This window comes from Salmo salar, chromosome ssa02 (assembly GCF_905237065.1).
Source record: "Salmo salar chromosome ssa02, Ssal_v3.1, whole genome shotgun sequence".
Taxonomy (NCBI): Eukaryota; Metazoa; Chordata; class Actinopteri; order Salmoniformes; family Salmonidae; genus Salmo; species Salmo salar.
In genome coordinates, this window is record NC_059443.1 from 45,715,942 (window position 1) to 45,738,262 (window position 22,321).

The following is a 22,321-nucleotide window of genomic DNA, read 5'->3' on the forward strand; positions in this document are numbered from 1 at the left end:
TGGAACGGGATTTGGGTAAAGTGGGTGAGTGGGTGTGAGAGGGGTGTGAGAAGTGTCTAGAGGGTTGAGCAGTAGGTGTGGAGGAGGCCGCTCATAGGAAAATCCTCCGATCGCTGGGGGCACCACAGAACCAACAACGCTCGGCAGGACTAGAGGAGCCAGGAAGGGTCCCAGTAAACCATACACACCGCTGCCACCCCCCATGTCCCAGCTATAGAGAACAAAAAACATAAAGTGACCCTGCCACTGCCAGCTCTTTCTATCTCCCCTCTCCACTCTCTCTCTCTCTCTCTCGCCCCATCTCTCTCCGCCTCACCGTGTGAAATCAAATTTCCATGTGGCTCCGGTATCTGTTGCACAGCGAGGCGATTTATCAGGGATGCAAAGAGCATGCAAAAACAATCTTTATTACATCCATTTCCTGCTTGTCAGCCGGGATCATGTTGGCTGTTCATTAAAGGCGCGGTGCAGGTGAGGAGAATGCCTCCCGATGCCTTGATAGATTGTCTGCTCCCCCGCCGTGACAGCGGCTGGATGGATTGAACAGCGGGGGGCGATGGGGGGTGAGGGGGAGGATGAAGGAGGGAGGAAAAGCGCTGACTCCAGTCACTCCCCCTGTCAGAAAGATTTTTACAGTGTCATTTTATACCAAACAACTAGGCTTCCCACATACACACATCTCAACCCTACAACACGAGCAATCATGCACTCACACACATGGAAGCAAGCGTGGATATACTATCTGTGTGCACACATATACACACACACACACAGACGCACGCGTATGCAAACACACCTTTACAGGATGGGTTAAACTGAAGTCAAAAGCCCACTTACTGCACATACAAACACACACACTTAGAAATGACCACAAACACAAAGTGTTAAGATTTGTACCCTGTAACCATTTCCACAGGTGTCATTCTCAAACATTGTTATGGAATCTCAGGTACTCAATAACTATGAAACAAAATGCTTGAATGTGAATATACTGTATGTAAAAGGCTCGTATAGATAAAATACATTAACCAAATATCCCCTTGACATGAAATAATACAAACTAGGATGCGATAAAATCAAATGTGGAAAAATGGCTGTCTTTATTATTGCATTGCTGTCATTGCATGAGTCAATTAACCAGCAGCACTACAGATGCATCATACTACTAATACTTTAAGTCACTATTAACCCCAAGGTGACCAAATAAATGCTTGTCATGTACGTAATGTATACCTACTGTATATTACCTCAATTAGCTAAGGCGGTATGGCAATACAATACACAATATACAGTGCTTCTACGTAAGCCTCTATAAATGGTTTTATACCGTATCATGCCATGACATTAGAAGGTGTTAATTGCTCCATGACACTTCGTAAGAGTCTGTGAATGCTAATAATGGTGTTATGTCTACTAGATCACTGAGGAATATTGAAATACAAGCAAACACCCACCGATACACAGGACCCTGGGACTAAACACCTCCCTCTGCAACTGGATCTTTGACTTCTTGACTGGCCGTCCCCAGGTGGTAAGGGTAGGTAGCAACACAGGGGCCCCTCAGGGGTGCGTGCTCAGTCCCCTCCTGGACTCCCTGTTCACTCATGACTGCACAGCCCGGCACAACTCCAACACCATCATTAAGTTTGCCGATGACACAACAGTGGTAGGCCTGATCACCGACAATGACGAGATAGCCTATAGGGAGGAGGTCAGAGACGTGGCCGTGTGGTGCCCGGACTACAACCTCTCCCTCAACGTGATCAAGACAAAGGAGATGATTGTGGACTACAGGAAAAGGAGAACCGAGCACGCCCCCAATCTCATCGACGGGGCTGTAGTGGAGCAAGTTGAGAGCTTCAAGTTCCTTGGTGTCCACATCACCATCAAAAGGTTCTACAGCTGCACCATCGAGAGCATCCTGACTGGTTGCATCACTGCCTGGTATGGCAACTGCTCGGCCTCCGACAGCAAGGCACTACAGAGGGTAGTGCGAACGGCCCAGTGCATCACTGGGGCCAAGCTTCCTGTCATCCAGGACCTCTATACCAGGTGGTGTCAGAGGAAGGCTCTAAAAATTGTCAGACTCCAGCTACCCTAGTCATAGACTGTTCTCTCTGCTACCGCACGGCAAGTGGTACCGGAGTGCCAAGTCTAGGTCCAAGAGGCTTCTAAACAGCTTCTACCCCCAAGCCATAAGACTACTGAACATCTAATCCAATGACTACCCAGACTATTTGCATCCCCCCCCCCCGTTACACTGCTGCTACTCTCTGTTATTATCTATGCATACGTCACTTTAATAACTCTTCCTACATGTATACATTACCTCAATTACCTTGACTAACCGGTGCCCCCGCACATTGACTCAGTACCGGTACCTCCCTGTATATAGCCTATTGTTATTTTTGCTGCTGCTCTTTAATTATTCGTTACTTTTGTTTCTTATTTTTTTAGGTATTTTTCTTAAAACTGCATTGTTGGTTAAGGGCTTGTAAGTAAGCATTTCACTGTAAGGTCTACACCTGTTGTATTCGGCGCATGTGACAAATACAATTTGATTTGATTTGAGATAGCATGTCACCGTTGCAGCCTTTCTCTATCCAACTGAGTTCCTATTGTCTCGGTTCCAATGACATGCAATGACAGTGGTGTATGATTTATATGGTAGGTAGGCAATGGATGTTTGAGTGCACCAGGAGAGAGATGAACAGTGGCCAGTCAGTGTTGATGTTGTGGTGACAGTGACACTCTGGGATGGTCGTGCATCGCCATTAGCTGATTAATCTGCCCAGCACTCCGGATCACTTCTCATGATCATCATAATATATGATGATTGCCTCGACTGGTTCACCAACTACTTCTCCAACAGAGTTCAGTGTGTCAAATCTGAGGGCCTGTTGTCCGGACCTCTGGCAGTCGCTATGGGGTGCCACAGGGTTCAATTCTTGGGCCGACTCTCTTCTCTGTATATATCAATGATGTCGCTCTTGCTGCTGGTGAGTCTCTGATCCACCTCTACGCAGACGACACCATTCTATATACTTCTGGCCCTTCTTTGGACACTGTGTTAATTAACAACCCTCCAGACGAGCTTCAATGCCATACAACTCTCCTTCCGTGGCCTACAACTGCTCTTAAATACAAGTAAAACTAAATGCATGCTCTTCAACCGATCGCTGCCTGCACCTGCCCGCCCGTCCAGCATCACTACTCTGGACGGTTCTGACTTAGAATATGTGGACAGCTACAAATACCTAGGTGTCTGGTTAGACTGTAAACTCTCCTTCCAGACTCACATAAAACATCTCGATTCCAAAGTTAAATCTAGAATTGGCTTCCTATTTCGCAACAAAGCATCCTTCACTCATGCTGCCAAACATACCCTCGTAAAACTGACCATCTTACCGATCCTCGACTTTGGCGATGTCATTTACAAAATATCCTCCAACACCCTACTTAACAAATTGGATGCAGTCTATCACAGTGCCATCCGTTTTGTCACCAAAGCCCCATATACTACCCACCACTGCGACTTGTACGCTCTCGTTGGCTGGCCCTCGCTTCATACTCGTCGCCAAACCCACTGGCTCCAGGTCATCTGCAAGACCCTGCTAGGTAAAGTCCCGCATTATCTCTGCTCGCTGGTCACCATAGCTGCACCCACCCGTAGCACGTGTTCCAGCGGGTATATCTCTCTGGTCACCCCCAAAGCCAATTCCTCCTTTGGCCGACTCTCCTTCCAGTTCTCTGCTGCCAATGACTGGAACGAACTACAAAAATCTCTGAAACTGGAAACACTTATCACCCTCACAAGCTTTAACCTGTTAGGGCTAGGGGGCAGTATTGACACGGCTGGATAAAAAAACATACCCGATTTAATCTGGTTACCACTCCTACCCAGTAACTAGAATATGCATATACTTATTACATATGGATAGAAAACACCCTAAATGTTCTAAAACTGTTTGAATGGTGTCTGTGAGTATAACAGAACTCATTTGGCAGGCAAAACCCTGAGACATTTTCTGACAGGAAGTGGATACATGATGTGTTGTATTACCTTTAAACCTATCCCATTGAAAAACACAGGGGCTGAGGAATATTTTGGCACTTCCTATTGCTTCCACTAGATGTCACCAGCCTTTACAAAGTGTTTTGAGTCTTCTGGAGGGAGATCTGACCGAACAAGAGCCATGGAACGATGATGTCCCATTAGACACCTGGCGCGCGAGTTCATGTTGGGTACCCTCGTTCCAATACGTTATAAAAGAGTATGCATTCGTCCACCTTGAATATTATTCATGTTCTGGTTAAAAAGGCCCTAATGATTTATGCTATACAACGTTTGACATGTTTGAACGAACGTAAATATATTTTTTCCCCTCGTTCATGACGAGAAGTCCGGCTGGCTTAGATCATGTGCTAACAAGACGGAGATTTTTGGACATAAATGATGAGCTTTTTTGAACAAAACTACATTCGTTATGGACCTGTGATACCTGGAAGTGACATCTGATGAAGAGAATCAAAGGTAATGGATTATTTACATAGTATTTTCGATTTTAGATCTCCCCAACATGACGTCTAGTCTGTATCGCAACGCGTATTTTTCTGGGCGCAGTGCTCAGATTATTGCAAAGTGTGATTTCCCAGTAAGGTTATTTTTAAATCTGGCAAGTTGATTGCGTTCAAGAGATGTAAATCTATAATTCTTTAAATGACAATATAATATTTTACCAATGTTTTCTAATTTTAATTATTTAATTTGTGACGCTGACTTGACTGCCGGTTATTGGAGGGAAACGATTTCCTCAACATCAATGCCATAGTAAAACGCTGTTTTTGGATATAAATATGAACTTGATAGAACTAAAAATGCATGCATTGTCTAACATAATGTCCTAGGAGTGTCATCTGATGGAGATTGTAAAAGGTTAGTGCATCATTTTAGCTGGTTTTATGGTTTTGGTGACCCTGTCTTTGAATTGACAAAACATTACACACAACTCTTGTAAATGTACTCTCCTAACATACTCTAAATTTATGCTTTCGCCGTAAAACCTTTTTGAAATTGTAAAACGTGGTTAGATTAAGGAGATGTTTATCTTTCAAAGGGTGTAAAATAGTTGTATGTTTGAAAAATTTGAATTTTGACATTTATTTGGATTCAAATTTGCCGCTCTTGAAATGCACCTGCTGTTGATGGAGTGCACCACGGGTGGCACGCTAGCGTCCCACCTAGCCCATAGAGGTTAAGCACCAGCTGTCAGAGCAGCTCACAGATCACTGCACCTGTACATAGCCCATCTATAAATAGCCCAAACAACTACCTCTTCCCCTACTGTATTTATTTATTTATTTATTTTGCTCCTTTGCACCCCAGTATTTCTACTTTGCACACTCATCTACTGTGAAATCTACCATTCCAGTGTTTTAATTGCTATATTGTATTTACTTCACCACCATGGCCTATTTATTGCCTTTACCTCCCTTATTACATTTACATTACATTTAAGTCATTTAGCAGACGCTCTTATCCAGAGCGACTTACAAAATGGTGCATTCACCTTATGATATCCAGTGGAACAACCACTTTACAATAGTGCATCTAAATATTTTAAGGGGGGGGGTTAGAAGGATTACTTTATCCTAGGTATTCCTTAAAGAGGTGGGGTTTCAGGTGTCTCCGGAAGGTGGTGATTGACTCCGCTGTCCTGGCGTCGTGAGGGAGCTTGTTCCACCATTGGGGTGCCAGAGCAGCGAACAGTTTTGACTGGGCTGAGCGGGAACTGTGCTTCCTCAGAGGTAGGGGGGCCAGCAGGCCAGTGGTGGATGAACGCAGTGCCCTTGTTTGGGTGTAGGGCCTGATCAGAGCCTGAAGGTATGGAGGTGCCGTTCCCTTCACAGCTCCGTAGGCAATCACCATGGTCTTGTAGCGGATGCGAGCTTCAACTGGAAGCCAGTGGAGAGAGCGGAGGAGCGGGGTGACGTGAGAGAACTTGGGAAGGTTGAACACCAGACGGGCTGCGGCGTTCTGGATGAGTTGTAGGGGTTTAATGGCACAGGCAGGGAGCCCAGCCAACAGCGAGTTGCAGTAATCCAGACGGGAGATGACAAGTGCCTGGATTAGGACCTGCGCCGCTTCCTGTGTGAGGCAGGGTCGTACTCTGCGAATGTTGTAGAGCATGAACCTACAGGATCGGGTCACCGCCTTGATGTTAGTGGAGAACGACAGGGTGTTGTCCAGGATCACGCCAAGGTTCTTAGCACTCTGGGAGGAGGACACAAGGGAGTTGTCAACCGTGATGGCGAGATCATGGAACGGGCAGTCCTTCCCCGGGAGGAAGAGCAGCTCCGTCTTGCCGAGGTTCAGCTTGAGCTGGTGATCCGTCATCCACACTGATATGTCTGACAGACATGCAGAGATGCGATTCGCCGCCTGGTTATCAGAAGGGAGAAAGGAGAAGATTAATTGTGTGTCGTCTGCATAGCAATGATAGGAGAGACCATGTGAGGATATGACAGAGCCAAGTGACTTGGTGTATAGCGAGAATAGGAGAGGGCCTAGAACAGAGCCCTGGGGGACACCAGTGCTGAGAGCGCATGGTGCGGAGACAGATTCTCGCCACGCCACCTGGTAGGAGCGACCTGTCAGGTAGGACGCAATCCAAGCGTGGGCCGCGCCGGAGATGCCCAACTCGGAGAGGGTGGAGAGGAGGATCTGATGGTTCACAGTATCAAAGGCAGCAGATAGGTCTAGAAGTATGAGAGCAGAGGAGAGAGAGTTAGCTTTAGCAGTGCGGAGAGCCTCCGTGACACAGAGAAGAGCAGTCTCAGTTGAATGCCCAGTCTTGAAACTTGACTGATTAGGATCAAGAAGGTCATTCTGAGAGAGATAGCAGGAGAGCTGGCCAAGGACGGCACGTTCAAGAGTTTTGGAGAGAAAAGAAAGAAGGGATACTGGTCTGTAGTTGTTGACATCGGAGGGATCGAGTGTAGGTTTTTTCAGAAGGGGTGCAACTCTCGCTCTCTTGAAGACGGAAGGGACATAGCCAGCGGTCAAGGATGAGTTGATGAGCGAGGTGAGGAAGGGGAGAAGGTCTCCGGAAATGGTCTGGAGAAGAGAGGAGGGGATAGGGTCAAGTGGGCAGGTTGTTGGGCGGCCGGCCGTCACAAGACGCGAGATTTCATCTGGAGAGAGAGGGGAGAAAGAGGTCAAAGCACAGGGTAGGGCAGTGTGAGCAGGACCAGCGGTGTCGTTTGACTTAGCAAACGAGGATCGGATATCGTCAACCTTCTTTTCAAAATGGTTGACGAAGTCATCCGCAGAGAGGGAGGAGGGGGGGAGGGGGAGGAGGATTCAGGAGGGAGGAGAAGGTAGCAAAGAGCTTCCTAGGGTTAGAGGCAGATGCTTGGAATTTAGAGTGGTAGAAAGTGGCTTTAGCAGCAGAGACAGAAGAGGAGAATGTAGAAAGCAGTGAGTGAAAGGATGCCAGGTCCGCAGGGAGGCGAGTTTTCCTCCATTTCCGCTCGGCTGCCCGGAGCCCTGTTCTGTGAGCTCGTAGTGAGTCGTCGAGCCACGGAGCAGGAGGGGAGGACCGAGCCGGCCTGGAGGATAGGGGACAGAGAAAATCAAAGGATGCAGAAAGGGAGGAGAGGAGGGTTGAGGAGGCAGAATCAGGAGATAGGTTGGAGAAGGTTTGAGCAGAGGGAAGAGATGATAGGATGGAAGAGGAGAGAGTAGCGGGAGAGAGAGAGCGAAGGTTGGGACGGCGCAATACCATCCGAGTAGGGGCAGAGTGAGAAGTGTTGGATGAGAGCAAGAGGTTAAAGGATACAAGGTAGTGGTCGGAGATTTGGAGGGGAGTTGCAATGAGATTAGTGGAAGAACAGCATCTAGTAAAGATGAGGTCAAGCATATTGCCTGCCTTGTGAGTAGGGGGGGAAGGTGAGAGGGTGAGGTCAAAAGAGGAGAGGAGTGGAAAGAAGGAGGCAGAGAGGAATGAGTCAAAGGTAGACGTGGGGAGGTTAAAGTCACCCAGAACTGTGAGAGGTGAGCCATCCTCAGGAAAGGAACTTATCAAGGCGTCAAGCTCATTGATGAACTCTCCAAGGGAACCTGGAGGGCGATAAATGATAAGGATGTTAAGCTTGAAAGGGCTGGTAACTGTGACAGCATGGAATTCAAATGAGGAGATAGACAGATGGGTCAGGGGAGAAAGAGAGAATGTCCACTTGGGAGAGATGAGGATTCCAGTGCCACCACCCCGCTGGCTCGATGCTCTAGGGGTATGCGAGAACACGTGGGCAGACGAAGAGAGAGCAGTAGGAGTAGCAGTGTTATCTGTGGTAATCCATGTTTCCGTCAGCGCCAGGAAGTCTAGGGACTGGAGGGTAGCATAGGCTGAGATGAACTCAGCCTTGTTGGCTGCAGACCGGCAGTTCCAGAGGCTGCCGGAGACCTGGAACTCCACGTGGGTCGTGCGCGCTGGGACCACCAGGTTGGAGTGGCAGCGGCCACGCGGTGTGAAGCGTTTGTATGGCCTGTGCAGAGAGGAGAGAACAGGGATAGACAGACACATAGTTGACAAGCTACAGAAGTGTTGTTTCTTGTATTATTGTCTCCTGTGTCTTTAGAGAACTGTTTCACTTTGATATCCTTTTTCTTCTGTCCTGATTTTCTCTTTCTTTTCTTCTGTTAACTAGATATTCTTTGTTGTTCTTCGTTAGCTAGCTAGCTTCTTCCAAAAGAGTCCCTAGCAACTGCTTAGCAACTGGTAAACAATTCAGCTAGCTAAGATAACTACAATTTTATGAAAAATAGTTATTTTTCAAAAGCCTATCTTCTTTGTTTGTTGCTTGTTTTTTCTCCTATTCAGTCTTGCAGTTTTCTTTAGCTTTTTTCCGATGTACTTCACTCTAAAAACCATGTAAATTTCAATATTTGTAGGAGCTCATTTTTCAGCTGCTGCTGCTCAAATTGGAGTTCCGGAACACAGATGTGTTATGTCTTATCTCACCTCATTTGCTCACATTGTATGTAGACTTCTTTTTCTACTGTATTATTGACTGTATGTTTGTTTTACTCCGTGTGTAACTCTGTGTTGTTATATGTGTCGAACTGCTTTGCTTTATCTTGGCCAGGTCGCAGTTGTAAATGAGAACTTGTTCTCAACTTGCCTCCCTGGTTAAATAAAGGTGAAATAAAATTAAAAATTAATATTACTAAATGACTTCAGTTGATGTTGAAGTGCAATGCATTGGATGTGAAGAATTGTGTTTTTTGCATTTCATGAAGTTCCCTCTCCTTTCACGTGATTGACTAAGGACTTTTAGTTTCGTAGATCGTCTATTACTTTGTATTATAATAACAATATATAGGTAACATTGGGGGGAGCTAGTATAGTAACATATTCTTTAGCCAAAGCTCAGAGTTCTATAACACTGAGTCGGTTGCTCGGCAACAACACAGCTGCTTGCACCATGCTGCCAGTCATAGGAAGTGTACGTGAACAAACTAAGGCTACTGTATATAGCTAGCTATATGGTGGTGTTCAATCTGAGGTTAATCAATAAATGCAAACAGATATTTTGATTAGCTAGGTAGCTAGCTAGCTAACGTTACCTTGCTAACGTTAGCTTGCTTGTACAAAGTTCAGCAGCTAGCCTTTGTAGCTAGCTAACACCAGTCAGCTAAAAGTTAGATAGCTAACGAACAGGCAAATAAAGGCTAGCATGTCATTGGGGGCCAATGGAGCTTCTTGACTCTGTTTATTGAAGACTGAGGATCTTTGCTGTAACGTGACACTTCCTACGGCTCCCATAGGCTCTCAGAAGGCGGGAAAAAGCTGAATGATGTAATTCCAGCCCCAGGCTGAAACACATTAGCGCCTTTGGTAAGTGCTCTATCAGAGGACAATGGGCTGAGGCGCGTGCACGAGTCGACCCCATGTTTTTATTTTCTATCGTCTTTGAACCTAAACACAGATTCCCGGTCGGAATATTATTGCTTTTTTACGAGAAAAATGGCATAAAAATTGATTTTAAACAGCGGTTGACATGCTTCGAAGTACGGTAATGGAATATTTAAGATTTTTTTTGTCACGAAATGCGTCGTGCGCGTCACCCTTCTTTACCATTCGGATAGTGTCTTGAACAAAACAGAGGATATTTGAACATAACTATGGATTATTTTGAACCAAACCAACATTTGTTATTGAAGTAGACGTCCTGTGAGTGCATTCTGACGAAGACAGCAAAGGTAATAACATTTTTCTTATAGTAAATCTGATTTTGGTGAGTGCTAAACTTGGTGGGTGTCTAAATAGCTAGCCCTGTGATGCCGGGCTATCTACTGAGAATATTGCAAAATGTGCTTTCACCGAAAAGCTATTTTAAAATCGGACATAGCGAGTGCATAGAGGAGTTCTGTATCTATAATTCTTAAAATAATTGTTGTGTTTTTTGTCAACGTTTATCGTGAGTAATTTAGTATATTCACCGGAAGTTTGCGGGGGGGTATGCTAGTTCTGAACGTCACATGCTAATGTCAAAAGCTGGTTTTTGATATAAATATGAACTTGATTGAACAAAACATGCATGTATTGTATAACATAATGTTCTAGGGTTGTCATCTGATGAAGATCATCAAAGGTTAGTGCTGCATTTAGCTGTGGTTTGGGTTCATGTGACATTATATGCTAGCTTGAAAAATGGGTGTCTGATTATTTCTGGCTGGGTACTCTGCTGACATAATCTAATGTTTTGCTTTCGTTGTAAAGCCTTTTTGAAATCGGACAGTGTGGTTAGATTAACGAGAGTCTTGTCTTTAACCTCTTATGGCTAGGGGGCAGTATTTTCACGGCTGGATAAAAAACGTACCCGATTTAATCTGGTTACTAATCCTACCCAGTAACTAGAATATGCATATACTTATTATATATGGATAGAAAACACCCTAAAGTTTCTAAAACTGTTTGAATGGTGTCTGTGAGTATAACAGAACTCAAATGGCAGGTCAAAACCTGAGAGATTCCTTTACAGGAAGTGGCCTGTCTGACCATTTCTGGAACTTCTTTGCCATCTCTATCTTTTACTAAGGATCTCTGCTCTAACGTGACACTTCCTACGTCGTCCATAGGCGCTCAGAGCCCGGGAAAAACCTGAATGTCGTCATCCCAGCCCCAGGCTGAAACACATTATCGCCTTTCTCAAGTGGCCGATCAAGGGACTATGGGCTTAGGCGCGTGACCTGGCCGCCCCCGTCTGTGTTATTTTTTCCTCTGTTTGCCGAAAAGGAGATTCCCGGTCGGAATATTATCGCTTTTCTACGACAAAAATTGCATAAAAATTGATTTTAAACAGCGGTTGACATGCTTCGAAGTACGGTAATGGAATATTTATAATTTTTTTGTCACGAATTGCGCCATGCGCGCGACCCTTCTTTACCATTTCGGATAGTGTCTGGAACGCACGAACAAAACGCCGCTATTCAGATATAACGATGGATTATTTTGGACCAAACCAACATTTGTTATTGAAGTAGCAGTCCTGGGAGTGCATTCTGACGAAGACAACAAAGGTAATGAAACTTTTGTAATAGTAAATCAGAGTTTGATCAGGGCTAAACTTGGTCGGTGTCTAAATGGCTAGCCGTGATGGCTGGGCTATCTACTGAGAATATTGCAAAATGTGCTTTCACCGAAAAGCTATTTTAAAATCGGACATATCGAGTGCATAGAGGAGTTCTGTATCTATAATTCTTAAAATAATTGTTATGTTTTTTGTGAACGTTTATCGTGAGTAATTTAGTAAATTCACCGGATGTTTGCGGGGGTATGCTAGTTCTGAACGTCACATGCTAATGTAAAAAGCTGGTTTTTGATATAAATATGAACTTGATTGAACAAAACATGCATGCATTGTATAACATAATGTCCTAGGGTTGTCATCTGATGAAGATCATCAAAGGTTAGTGCTGCATTTAGCTGTGGTTTTGTTTTTTGTGACATTATATGCTAGCTTGAAAAATGGGTGTCTGATTATTTCTGGCTTGGTACTCTGCTGACATAATCTAATGTTTTGCTTTCGCTGTAAAGCCTTTTTGAAATCGGACAGTGTGGTTAGATAAAGGAGAGTCTTGTCTTTAAAATGCTGTGAAATAGTCATATATTTGAAAAATTGAAGTTTTTGTATTTTTGAGGAATTTGTAATTCGCGCCACGCCTATCATTGGATTTTGGAGCAGGTGTTCCGCTAGTGGAACGTCTAGATGTAAGAGGTTTTAAAATGGTGTAAAATAGTCATATGTTTGAGAAATGTAAGTAATAACATTTCTAAGGTATTTGAATAACGCGCCACGGGATTCAACTGGCTGTTGAGTAGGTGGGACGATTTCGTCCCGCCGACCCTAGAGAGGTTAACGTTAGTTAAATTAAGTTTAAAACCACCAAACTTTGGGATACTGCCACGCTGCTCACGCTCATTTGCACTGCACAGACCAAGTTAAGATGAGGTAGCCAGACTACAGACAGGATAAACACTGCAGTTAGCTATGCTAGGCTGGACAAATGACATTTTTAACAACGCTTTATTTTTATAAAAACTAGTTCATTGCATCCGCCATGGACCCCAGTTTCATAATATGAGCATATTTCCCTGCTGCTTGCCGTTGTTTTAAAGTAATCATGAAAAAGCAGGCCTTATTTTAGGTCATTTTTCACCCTGTCAGCTCCTATTTGTTCTGTTGAGCACCATGGCACCAACTCGCCTTCCGAACGTTCTATTCCCAGCTTATTGTTCTACGTCACAATGCCTGCTTCGCTATTGTTGGCAATGAGACCTGCTCACGTTGTTTATAGTTAAAATGTAAACAACAACAAAAAAAATTCTCATGAAACTCTGAGGTCGTCGCATTGTTTCCTATAGGGGAAATATCGGTATGTTTGTCTATTTCGTCAAATATCTCGCAATGTGTATATTTGGATTTTTTCAAGTCAGATGCCATTTTAATCATGATAATCTCCTCTTTCTAATTATGTAAGTCTGGGCAGCGAGCTCGGTTGTGATCAAATGCTAGCCCCAAAATACTTTTTGCCCTTGGAATGCTGAGCTCCCCCCAATGTTTTCCTATGGAGAGGCATGCCGGTCTATTTCGCCAAATATCTCACAATGTGTATATTTTTTTACTTTTTTAAAGTGTAGAATAAATTCTAGATCCGGCATACACTCTCTCTCCTGTCATCTTGTCTTTCTTACACTAATACCCAGGTGGCGCAGTGGTCTAAGGCACTGCATCTCAGTGCAAGAGGTGTCACTGCAGTACCAGGTTTGAATCCAGGCTGCATCACATCCAGCCATGATTGGGAGTCCCATAGGGTGGTGCACAATTGGCCCAGCGTCATCTGGGGTAGGCTGTCATTGTAAATAAGAATTTGTTCTTATCTGACTTGCCTAGTGAAATAAAGGTTAAATAAATAAAAAATACTCCACATTTGTGCTGACTGATCAACACAGTTTCAAATTACTTTTCAGTGTGTTCACAGAAAATCTGAAGTTGCCATACACAAGTGAAAAGTAGTCAGGGGGATTCACACGGTACACCAAGGTAAAACAACATCAGAATCATTGCTGCATACCAACCTGGTCTCATAGACTAGACATAACATAGTTAACCTCCCTGGGCAAGGTGGGACGTTTGTGTCCCACCTAGTCAACAGCCAGTGGAATCGCGTGGCGCGAAATACAAATACCTCAAAAATGCTATAACTTCAATTTCTCAAACATATGACTATGTTGCACCATTTTAAAGACAAGACTCTCGTTAATCTAACCACATTGTCCGATTTCAAAAAGGCTTTACAGCGAAAGCAAAACATTACATTATGTCAGGAGAGTACCCTGCCAAAAATAATCACACTTGCCATTTTCAAAGCAAGCATATATGTCACAAAAACCAAAACCACAGCTAAATGAGGCACTAACCTTTGATGATCTTCATCAGGTGACACACCTAGGACATTATGTTATACAATACATGCATGTTTTGTTCAATCAAGTTCTTATTTATATCAAAAACCAGCTTTTTACATTAGCATGTGATGTTCAGAACTAGCATACCCACTGCAAACTTCCGGTGAATTTACTAAATTACTCACGATAAACGTTGACAAAAACATAACAATTATTTTAAGAATTATAGATACAGAACTCCTTTATGCAATCACGGTGTCAGATTTTAAAATAGCTTTTCGGCGAAGGAGCACATTTTGCAATATTCTGAGTACATAGCCCGGCCATCACGGCTAGCTAATTTGACACCCACCAAGTTTGGCCCTCACCAAACTCAGATTTACTATAAGAAAAATTGGATTACCTTTGCTGTTCTTCGTCAGAATGCACTCCCAGGACTTCTACTTCAACAACAAATGTTGTTTTGGTTCCAAATAATCCATAGTTATATTCAAATACCTCCGTTTTGTTCGTGCGTTCAGGTCAGTATCCGAAGGATGACGCGCAAGCGCATTTCGTGACAAAAAATGTCAAAATATTCCATTACCGTACTTAGAAGCATGTCAAACGCTATTTAAAATCAATTTTTATGCTATTTTTCTCGTAAAATAGCGATAATAATCCAACCGGGCGACGTTGTATTCATTCAAAGGCTGAAAGAAAAAAATGGAGAATTCACATGAACGCGCATCTCCAGTGTCACTGTTCTCAGCCTGACCACTCACAAAATCTCCTGCTGTTTTTCGCCCAGAGACTGGAGAGACGTCATTCCACTTTCTGGCGCCTTCTGAGAGCCAATGGAAGCCTTAGAAAATGTCACGTTACAGCAGAGATGCTGTATTTTTGATAGAGATGCCACAGAAGGAGAACAAATTGTCAGACAGGGCACTTCCTGTATGGAATCTTCTCAAGTTTTGGCCTGCCATATGAGTTCTGTTATACTCACAGACACCATTCAAACAGTTTTAGAAACTTTAGAGTGTTTTCTATCCAAATCTACTAATTAAATGCATATTCTCGTTTCTGGGCAAGAGTAGTAACCAGTTTAAATCGGGTACGTTTTTTATCCGGCCGTGCAAATACTGCCCCCTAGCCCCAACAGGTTAAAGTACAGCTGGGACACTGAAATTAGTATGTTATGTTACGTTTTCTTTATATATTTTTGATATAGGCTTATTGTAAATGTGCATTATTGTTGCGTTACCATCTTTATTGCAAAAAGAAATACAAATGCAAACATCACTTTCTTTAGAGACACATTATTTTGACAGAGGCAATGAACTGTCCATTGATCAGCACGGCAATTGATAAAACAGGACCATGTTTGAAAGTGGTTCTGAAAGTGGTTCTGAGCTTAATTCAATATCACACAGGTACGCTAACAGTTACAGAAATCAGGAATACAGACAGACTCTATCTATCTGAGCTACTGTGTCCAACACACCATCACCTGTTGTTATGTTGGGCCCCTACTGATTTCTTTTTCTATGACATGTATTGCTAAAATAGAGGTTTAAAGAAATACAGGCATGCACCACATTACTACAATACAAAACAGCTCAATCAAGCCTGATGGTCTTCTAAGTGTAAAAGAAAAGCTTGCTTTCATTTCATTTCAAAAAGCATCAGAAGGTAGCGTAATGGAATCATGTCTTACTGTGGTGTGTGAAGAATCCAATATTTTACCTTGTATGTGGTACAAATCACATTGTTGTAGAAGCACCTCCTCTAAGAGTATGAATTAGGCTGTTTGAGAAGGTTTGAATCCTAAGCAACCTGCCTACACATAGTCTGAAGGTCAATGCCAACATAACTACTGTAGTAGGTCAAAGCTGTGCGCTGGAAAACCTTGGTAGAGCATGGGTGGAATAGGCATTGTAGTGCCCATGTGAATTCTTTGGCTTCAGACCAATGCCTATTCTCACTGTTTTTAATTAACTTCTGTCTAGGTTTAAGCCCCTAAATATAAACATTTAGAATTAACCAAATGGTTTAAAGTTATGATTTTTTTCATATTAGTAATTAATCCATGACATACAATATTGATATAAAGTATCATACTATTTTTATAGTATAATGTTGCAGTATAAAACAATTATTAATGGTTGAAACACACACTCAGACAAACACACACATGCACACGCACACACACACACTCTCACTCAAGTAGCATACATATACCCAGATTGGAGGTGGTGGGGTACATTTGCTAGAACTCTGTGCAAGAATAGTCTCAGGCTCTGATTACATTACCTCTAAAAGAGAAGGATGGAGATAGAGGAGGGAGGAATGGAGGGAAGGAGAAGAGGGGGTCACCCCCGCTATTAAAATCAATAAGCATTGATTCAAAGGTGGCTAAAGGTGATGTGTGTGTACATGATCCTTCAGGTCTCTGAGTCTGACTCTCAGACATACTAGAGAGATAGGGAGAGAGAGGGGGATAGAGAGAAACAGCGAGAGAGATAGAGAGGAGTGCATTTAGAGAAAGGTAAGATGATAGCTTGGCAGAAACAAAATGAAAGAAGGAAGGAAGGAATACAGAGAGATAAAGAACAGAGAGAGAAAAGAGAGAAAGATGGAGGGAGAATTCATGCTTGGTGGAATCAATACAGAGAGGTGGAACAGAGAACAATGGCCTCAGAGGAGAGGAGAGTCAGTGGTGCAGGTCTAATACTCTCTCTCTCTCTCTCTCTCTTCCCCCTTCTCTTCCTCTATTGTTTTCTTTCATCCTCTCTCACTCTCTCCTTGTTCTTTTTCGTCCTCTCTTTGCTTAATCTCCCTCTCTCTCTCTCTTTCTCTGTATCTGTATCCTTTTCTCTCGCCCTCTCTCACTCTCCCTCTCAGCATCCTTTTCTCTCTCTCTCTCTCCCTCTCTAGCTACCTCTCTCTCTCTCTCTGCAACTCTCTCTCTCTTTCTCCGTCTCTCAGTATGCAGAGCAGATAGGAGTCGTCCGCCTACAGTAACCCTGCCATGACACGGAGCCACTTCCTCATGGAAAACAAATCTCACACAACAATTCAGCTACAAACATGCACAAGCACCCACACTGACATACAAGCATTCACATTCACACCCACACACACCCACCCACACACACACACACACACACACACACACACACACACACACACACACACACACACACACACACACACACACACACACACACACACACACACACACACACACACACACACACACAGCCACTTCTCCATTTCTATCAGCACTTGAGTGTACCCAGGCCTTAATTAGTTATTGATGAATGAGCCCATAAGATGCTGTTCTTTCATTTCCCTTGTTGCCAGATATTCCACTAATCGTAGTGAAAAGTATCCTTATTGCGCTGCTGTGACTGAGAGGCGACCAGTACCAGCCACTCTGATTGGCTGGCTTGGCTAAATAACACCACTCCATTCCAACAGAAGAAGAGGTGGACGGGATAAGATGTACACAACTTTTACACTGACTCCCTGACTCGCTCCTTCAGACTTTCTACACATCTTCTCAAATAAACTACTTACACTATCCTCTCCTCCTATTATAAAAACAGATTTGGATGTCCCGATACACACATCTGAAACCCCTTGGATTAGTCCTTAGCTAATACAATAATGGTCATTTTTTGGTCACCTTATTATGTTAATGAAGGCAGAGAATCCACAGGAGAGGAGATTAAAATACAAACAAATAAATAATGATGTTCCTTAATACAGAAAAAAATGCCCTTGTCTCTGCCCTTCATGGCTGAGCCACGTTCAGTAGGCAATGGCTGTGGAACTTGCAGATATAAATGTCATGAATTGAGTTGATGTGATTCCTTATTCTATGTGTCATAGAGGCATGTTTGTTCTATATTATTAATTTCTATCTGTAACATTGTGCGCTGCTTAACGTGGCCCTGTCTTGTAATGGATTGGTCTTGACTTTACCGTCATCGATGATGCTGACCACCACTCCATTCCCGGTGATGTTCCTGCTCCACACCGGCATCACGTTCAGGTCAAAGTGACTGGAGCTGTATTGGCCATGGTTGAACTGTAGTAAAACACAGGTACATAGAATAAAACACAGTCACAAACACACACACATCATAATCTTATGTCACAAAGATAATAGCTATATGACAAAACTTGTACACTCTTAGAGAAAAGATGACACCTAAAAGGGTTCTTCGGCTGTCCTCATAGGATAACCCTTTGAAGAACACTTTTTGGTGCCAGGTAGAAACCTTTTGGTTCCAAGTAGAACCATTTTGGGTTCCATGAACAACCCTTTCCACAGAGGGCTCCTCATGGAACCCAAAAGGGTTCTACCTGGAACCAAAACGTTTCTACTGCTGTACTATCACATAACGAATCATATGTCCCTCACTTATGGCCATTGAAATCCACTTCTTAATCCCTCATCCGCTCACTCCCTCTCTTCTCTCACTCCTTATGTCACTCACTCCTGTAGTGCTATTTAAATCCATTCAGGTAGGGAAGCCTTTTCACCCTCTTTTGTTCAACACTCTGCCAACAAAAGGCATCACAGAACCTACCTTAGTGGCCACTGAATCTCATGCTAAGTTTGTGTACATGTGTGAGTGTGTGTGTGTCCGTCCATGTATGCGTGTGTGTTTTCCTCAGTGTGTGTGTGTGTGTGAGTGTGTACCCGAACGTCACAGACCCTTGACTAAACACAGTGCTGAAAAGGTTCAGGGTAGCGCTCGAGGGAGGCCCTGCTCTCCGCACATCAAAACAGCCTCCAAAACACACCCCATGTGGCGAGTAGAGAGAGTAGAGAGAGCCAGGAGCAGAACTACCCATAAGCCTCTCCGCTCCCCACAACCAGCACACAGCGCCCATTCAGTCACACACACACACACACAAACACCGTAAACCCATACGGGCACAAAACAAACAAGAGCCTTCCCCAAAATGTCAAACCCCCTCACATGCACAAAGACAATTTGATATTTAAAGTGAGTGTTTTGAGAGGTTTCTATTCTGTCGTTCTTCTCGGAATGAAGAGAGAGGGGAAAAGAGAGAAAGACAGATAAGTAGAGCGGAGAGAGGGAAAATAAAGCAAGGAGAAGAGAAAAAAGGGAGAGACAGCGAGAGAGAGAGAGAAATATAGGTAAAGAGCGAAAGTTAATGAGCAAGGGAGGGGGGATGGAATAAGGAGAGGAGAAAAAATGGGGAAGAGAGCAAAAAAGAGATGTAGAGAGGGAGAGCAGCTCAGATGAGTCTAACTAAACACAATAGATAAATAGTGCTCTGTGGGGGGGGGGAGTGGGTGCGCCAGGGGAGCAGCGCTGCTTTGTAGTGGGAGAAGAAAAGGCCTGCCAGATGAATGGAGCCAGCGTCCACCAGAACAGGCCTGGCCCTAGGGAATCCACCAGCACACTGGGGGGACGGCACTCAGCATACGGGCGGATGGATACACACACACACAGAAATAAGTGCACACACACTTTCACACATACAGAAAAACCCGCATACACACACACAAGTAACCTACGTACACACCCACACACATATACACAGTGGCGACCCGTCATTCAGGGCAGGTGGGGGAGAACCCCACCTGTTTTGAGCACCACATTTTTGGCAGAAATAAAATACGTTTTTGCCTGTTTGCATGTTATTTTGGCATTAATACGTGTCACATATCAGTTTGCAAACAATGTAAAAAAATATATGTCATTGAGTTAATAAAGCCACATGCAAACATGGTCTCTTTTTTGTTTTCTTGAGTAAGGCAGCTCCATAATGTAGGTGTTTCAGCCTAGCTCATTGCTTTCTGTGGTGGTGGGGCAAGCCAGCAGAAAATACAGAGTGTTGTGTCGTGATTGGCTCAGTGTTCTGTCACTCATGGGGACACTACGTCACTGCCAAGTCTAAGGGTAGAGTGAGAAAATTCTAGCCCCTTGGGTGCTGCCATAGTTACATTAGAAGTGCCCATCCAAGAAGGCTCAAGGTCATTGGCAACAGATGGAATGACGTCAAATCACGTTATATGTACAGTAGCTTTGAATGGACTGATCATGTCAACATCATACTTTAAAAATCTTAGCTAGCAGTCATCATCATGAATAAAGTCGACAATCTACTGACAAATCCTTTTTAATCCTTGTCATTTGAAGATAAATAATGAAGAGAAATTATACATAAAACGTATCAGTGCTCATCAGACATTGGACATAAACATTACACAGCAAGTTGGAAATCACAAATTCAACAATGAGTGGTTTGGAACAAATCCGTGACAGTGGCTAACTGCAAGCATTGCAAAGCAATCACTAGCCCGCTATTCAGTGGAGTGGCCATGCGTTCAACATTGGCCATGCTGTCAAGCATGATTTGTGCCGCACCCAAAACAACTGTTAACTAGGAACTGCGAAAACTTGACTTGAGTGAGTTTAAGACATCTGGGAAGTCGGGAATAAATTAGCTCTGACTGGGAAAATGTGTTTTGAACGGTCATCCAACTCGGAATTGTAAATCCAGCCTCTTTCTAGACTAGAGCTACGACCTGAAGATCAATGACGTCATCATGATCGACCTTGTTTTTTTTCAGAGTTCCCAGTTGTTTTGAAAGCACCATAAATCCAGAGAATGCCAGATTTTGATGACAAAATTTGCTCACAAAGGACCGCCACGCCACCTTCCTGTTCAAGTGAGCACAGCACAACAAGGTGAGTCCAGAAATATATTGTATGCTGCTGCAAAAATTGTGTAATATGCTAGGGAGATATGTATACTGTAGCTAAGAAAGTAATACTAAGTGCATGTTGTCTAGTAAGATGTTAGTAGCCCATGTGCCTCACCCTAATAATTTGGTCTATTTACCCCTCTTAATTTTGTCTACTGTTCTGACTTGGTGGTGCACATGTAGCTTATAGTCTGTTTTAGAGAAATGTAATGTCACATCCTGACCATAGAAAGCTTTTATTTTCTATGGTAGAGTAGGTCAGGGCGTGACAGGGGGTTTTGTCTAGTTTATTTATGTCTATGTTGGTTCTAGTTTCTTTTTTCTGTGTTGGGTTTTATGTCTAGTTTATGTATTTCTATGTGGGCTTCTAGTTTCTGTATTTCTATGTTTTTTGGGGGGATGATCTCCAATTAGAGGCAGCTGGTCATCGTTGTCTCTAATTGGGGATCATATTTAAGTTGTTGTTTTTCCCACTAGGTTTTGTGGGAGATTATTTTGAGTAAGTGTATGTTGCACCTCTTCGTCACGGTTTGTTGTTTTTCTTTATTAGTTTATTTGTATGTCTTGCATAGTTTCACAGTTTTAATAAAATGTGGAACAATACATACGCTGCACTTTGGTCCCATTCTTCAGACAGCCGTGACATGTAATCATCAAATATTGTTAGAGCTTTCATTGTCTGCTTATATGCCCCCTTTATTTATCTTACGGTTCTGACTTGGTCAACAGGGAGAAGAACAATGAACAATGAACGGCCCATGTTCTGAATTCTGTCGCTGTACATTTCAAAAGTGCTAAACAAATAGTTATATTGACTAAGTCCATCCTAGCTCGCTCATTAATGTCTTAATAGAAATTATGAATTGCCTCTTATCCGCTTGTTGTCCCCTTATGCCATAGTTTGTACATTTCAATTGTCAGCAGAAAACACATTTGTTTAAGCAAGTCAGCCATATCATCTATGTTTTTTTAAAGGCAGAAAATGAGGCTAAATTAACTGTTTCGCTGCCAGAAAAGGCTCCGCTGATAACCAGGTGTAGCAGTGGTAAGATATTGGGACAGCTTTATGTAGGCCCTAACAGTTTGTGGGCACAGTTTGTCACCGTTTTTCCCCACCAAGATGCACATGTTAAAATCACCACTGCATTTGCACCCGCACGCGCACACACACAAAATGCACATGCGCAGATACACTTCCACTCACACCCAAACACACATTTCACGCACAAATACATAACTTCCAGAGAGAACAACATTGACAGAACAACACTGGATACGCAGGAGCGTAGAATATACTGTACGTGTGTTACAAGTGCACGTGACACTGTCAGGATACCAATTATAGATGTAGACCAACTGTGAGTGAGTAGACAAACACACACTACGAGATCAGATACAGTAGACATAAACACACACATCACATCTGGTCCTGGCTGGCTACCAACCCTGGGCAGATTACTGACCCTCAATCAATATCCATGTCCACTACAGGCTGATTTAACAGAACAGCTAAAGAGAGAGAGAGAGAGGAAAGAGAGAAATATGGAGAGAACGAGAAGGGGAGAGAGAGGAATACACACAGAGCTAAACTCCTCTCACTGTCAACTGCGTT

General features: G+C 43.4%; 1 protein-coding gene across 1 annotated transcript in view; it reads right to left on the reverse strand.

Annotated features, from left to right (window-relative positions):
• LOC106581764 (PC3-like endoprotease variant B) overlaps positions 1 to 22,321 on the reverse strand; it is a 165,908-nt gene that overhangs the window by 117,304 nt on the left and 26,283 nt on the right. The window contains exon 6 of the mRNA XM_045713256.1: positions 17,943 to 18,048. Coding sequence (XP_045569212.1) covers positions 17,943 to 18,048 — 106 coding nt within the window. The remainder of the gene's footprint in view (positions 1 to 17,942; positions 18,049 to 22,321) is intronic.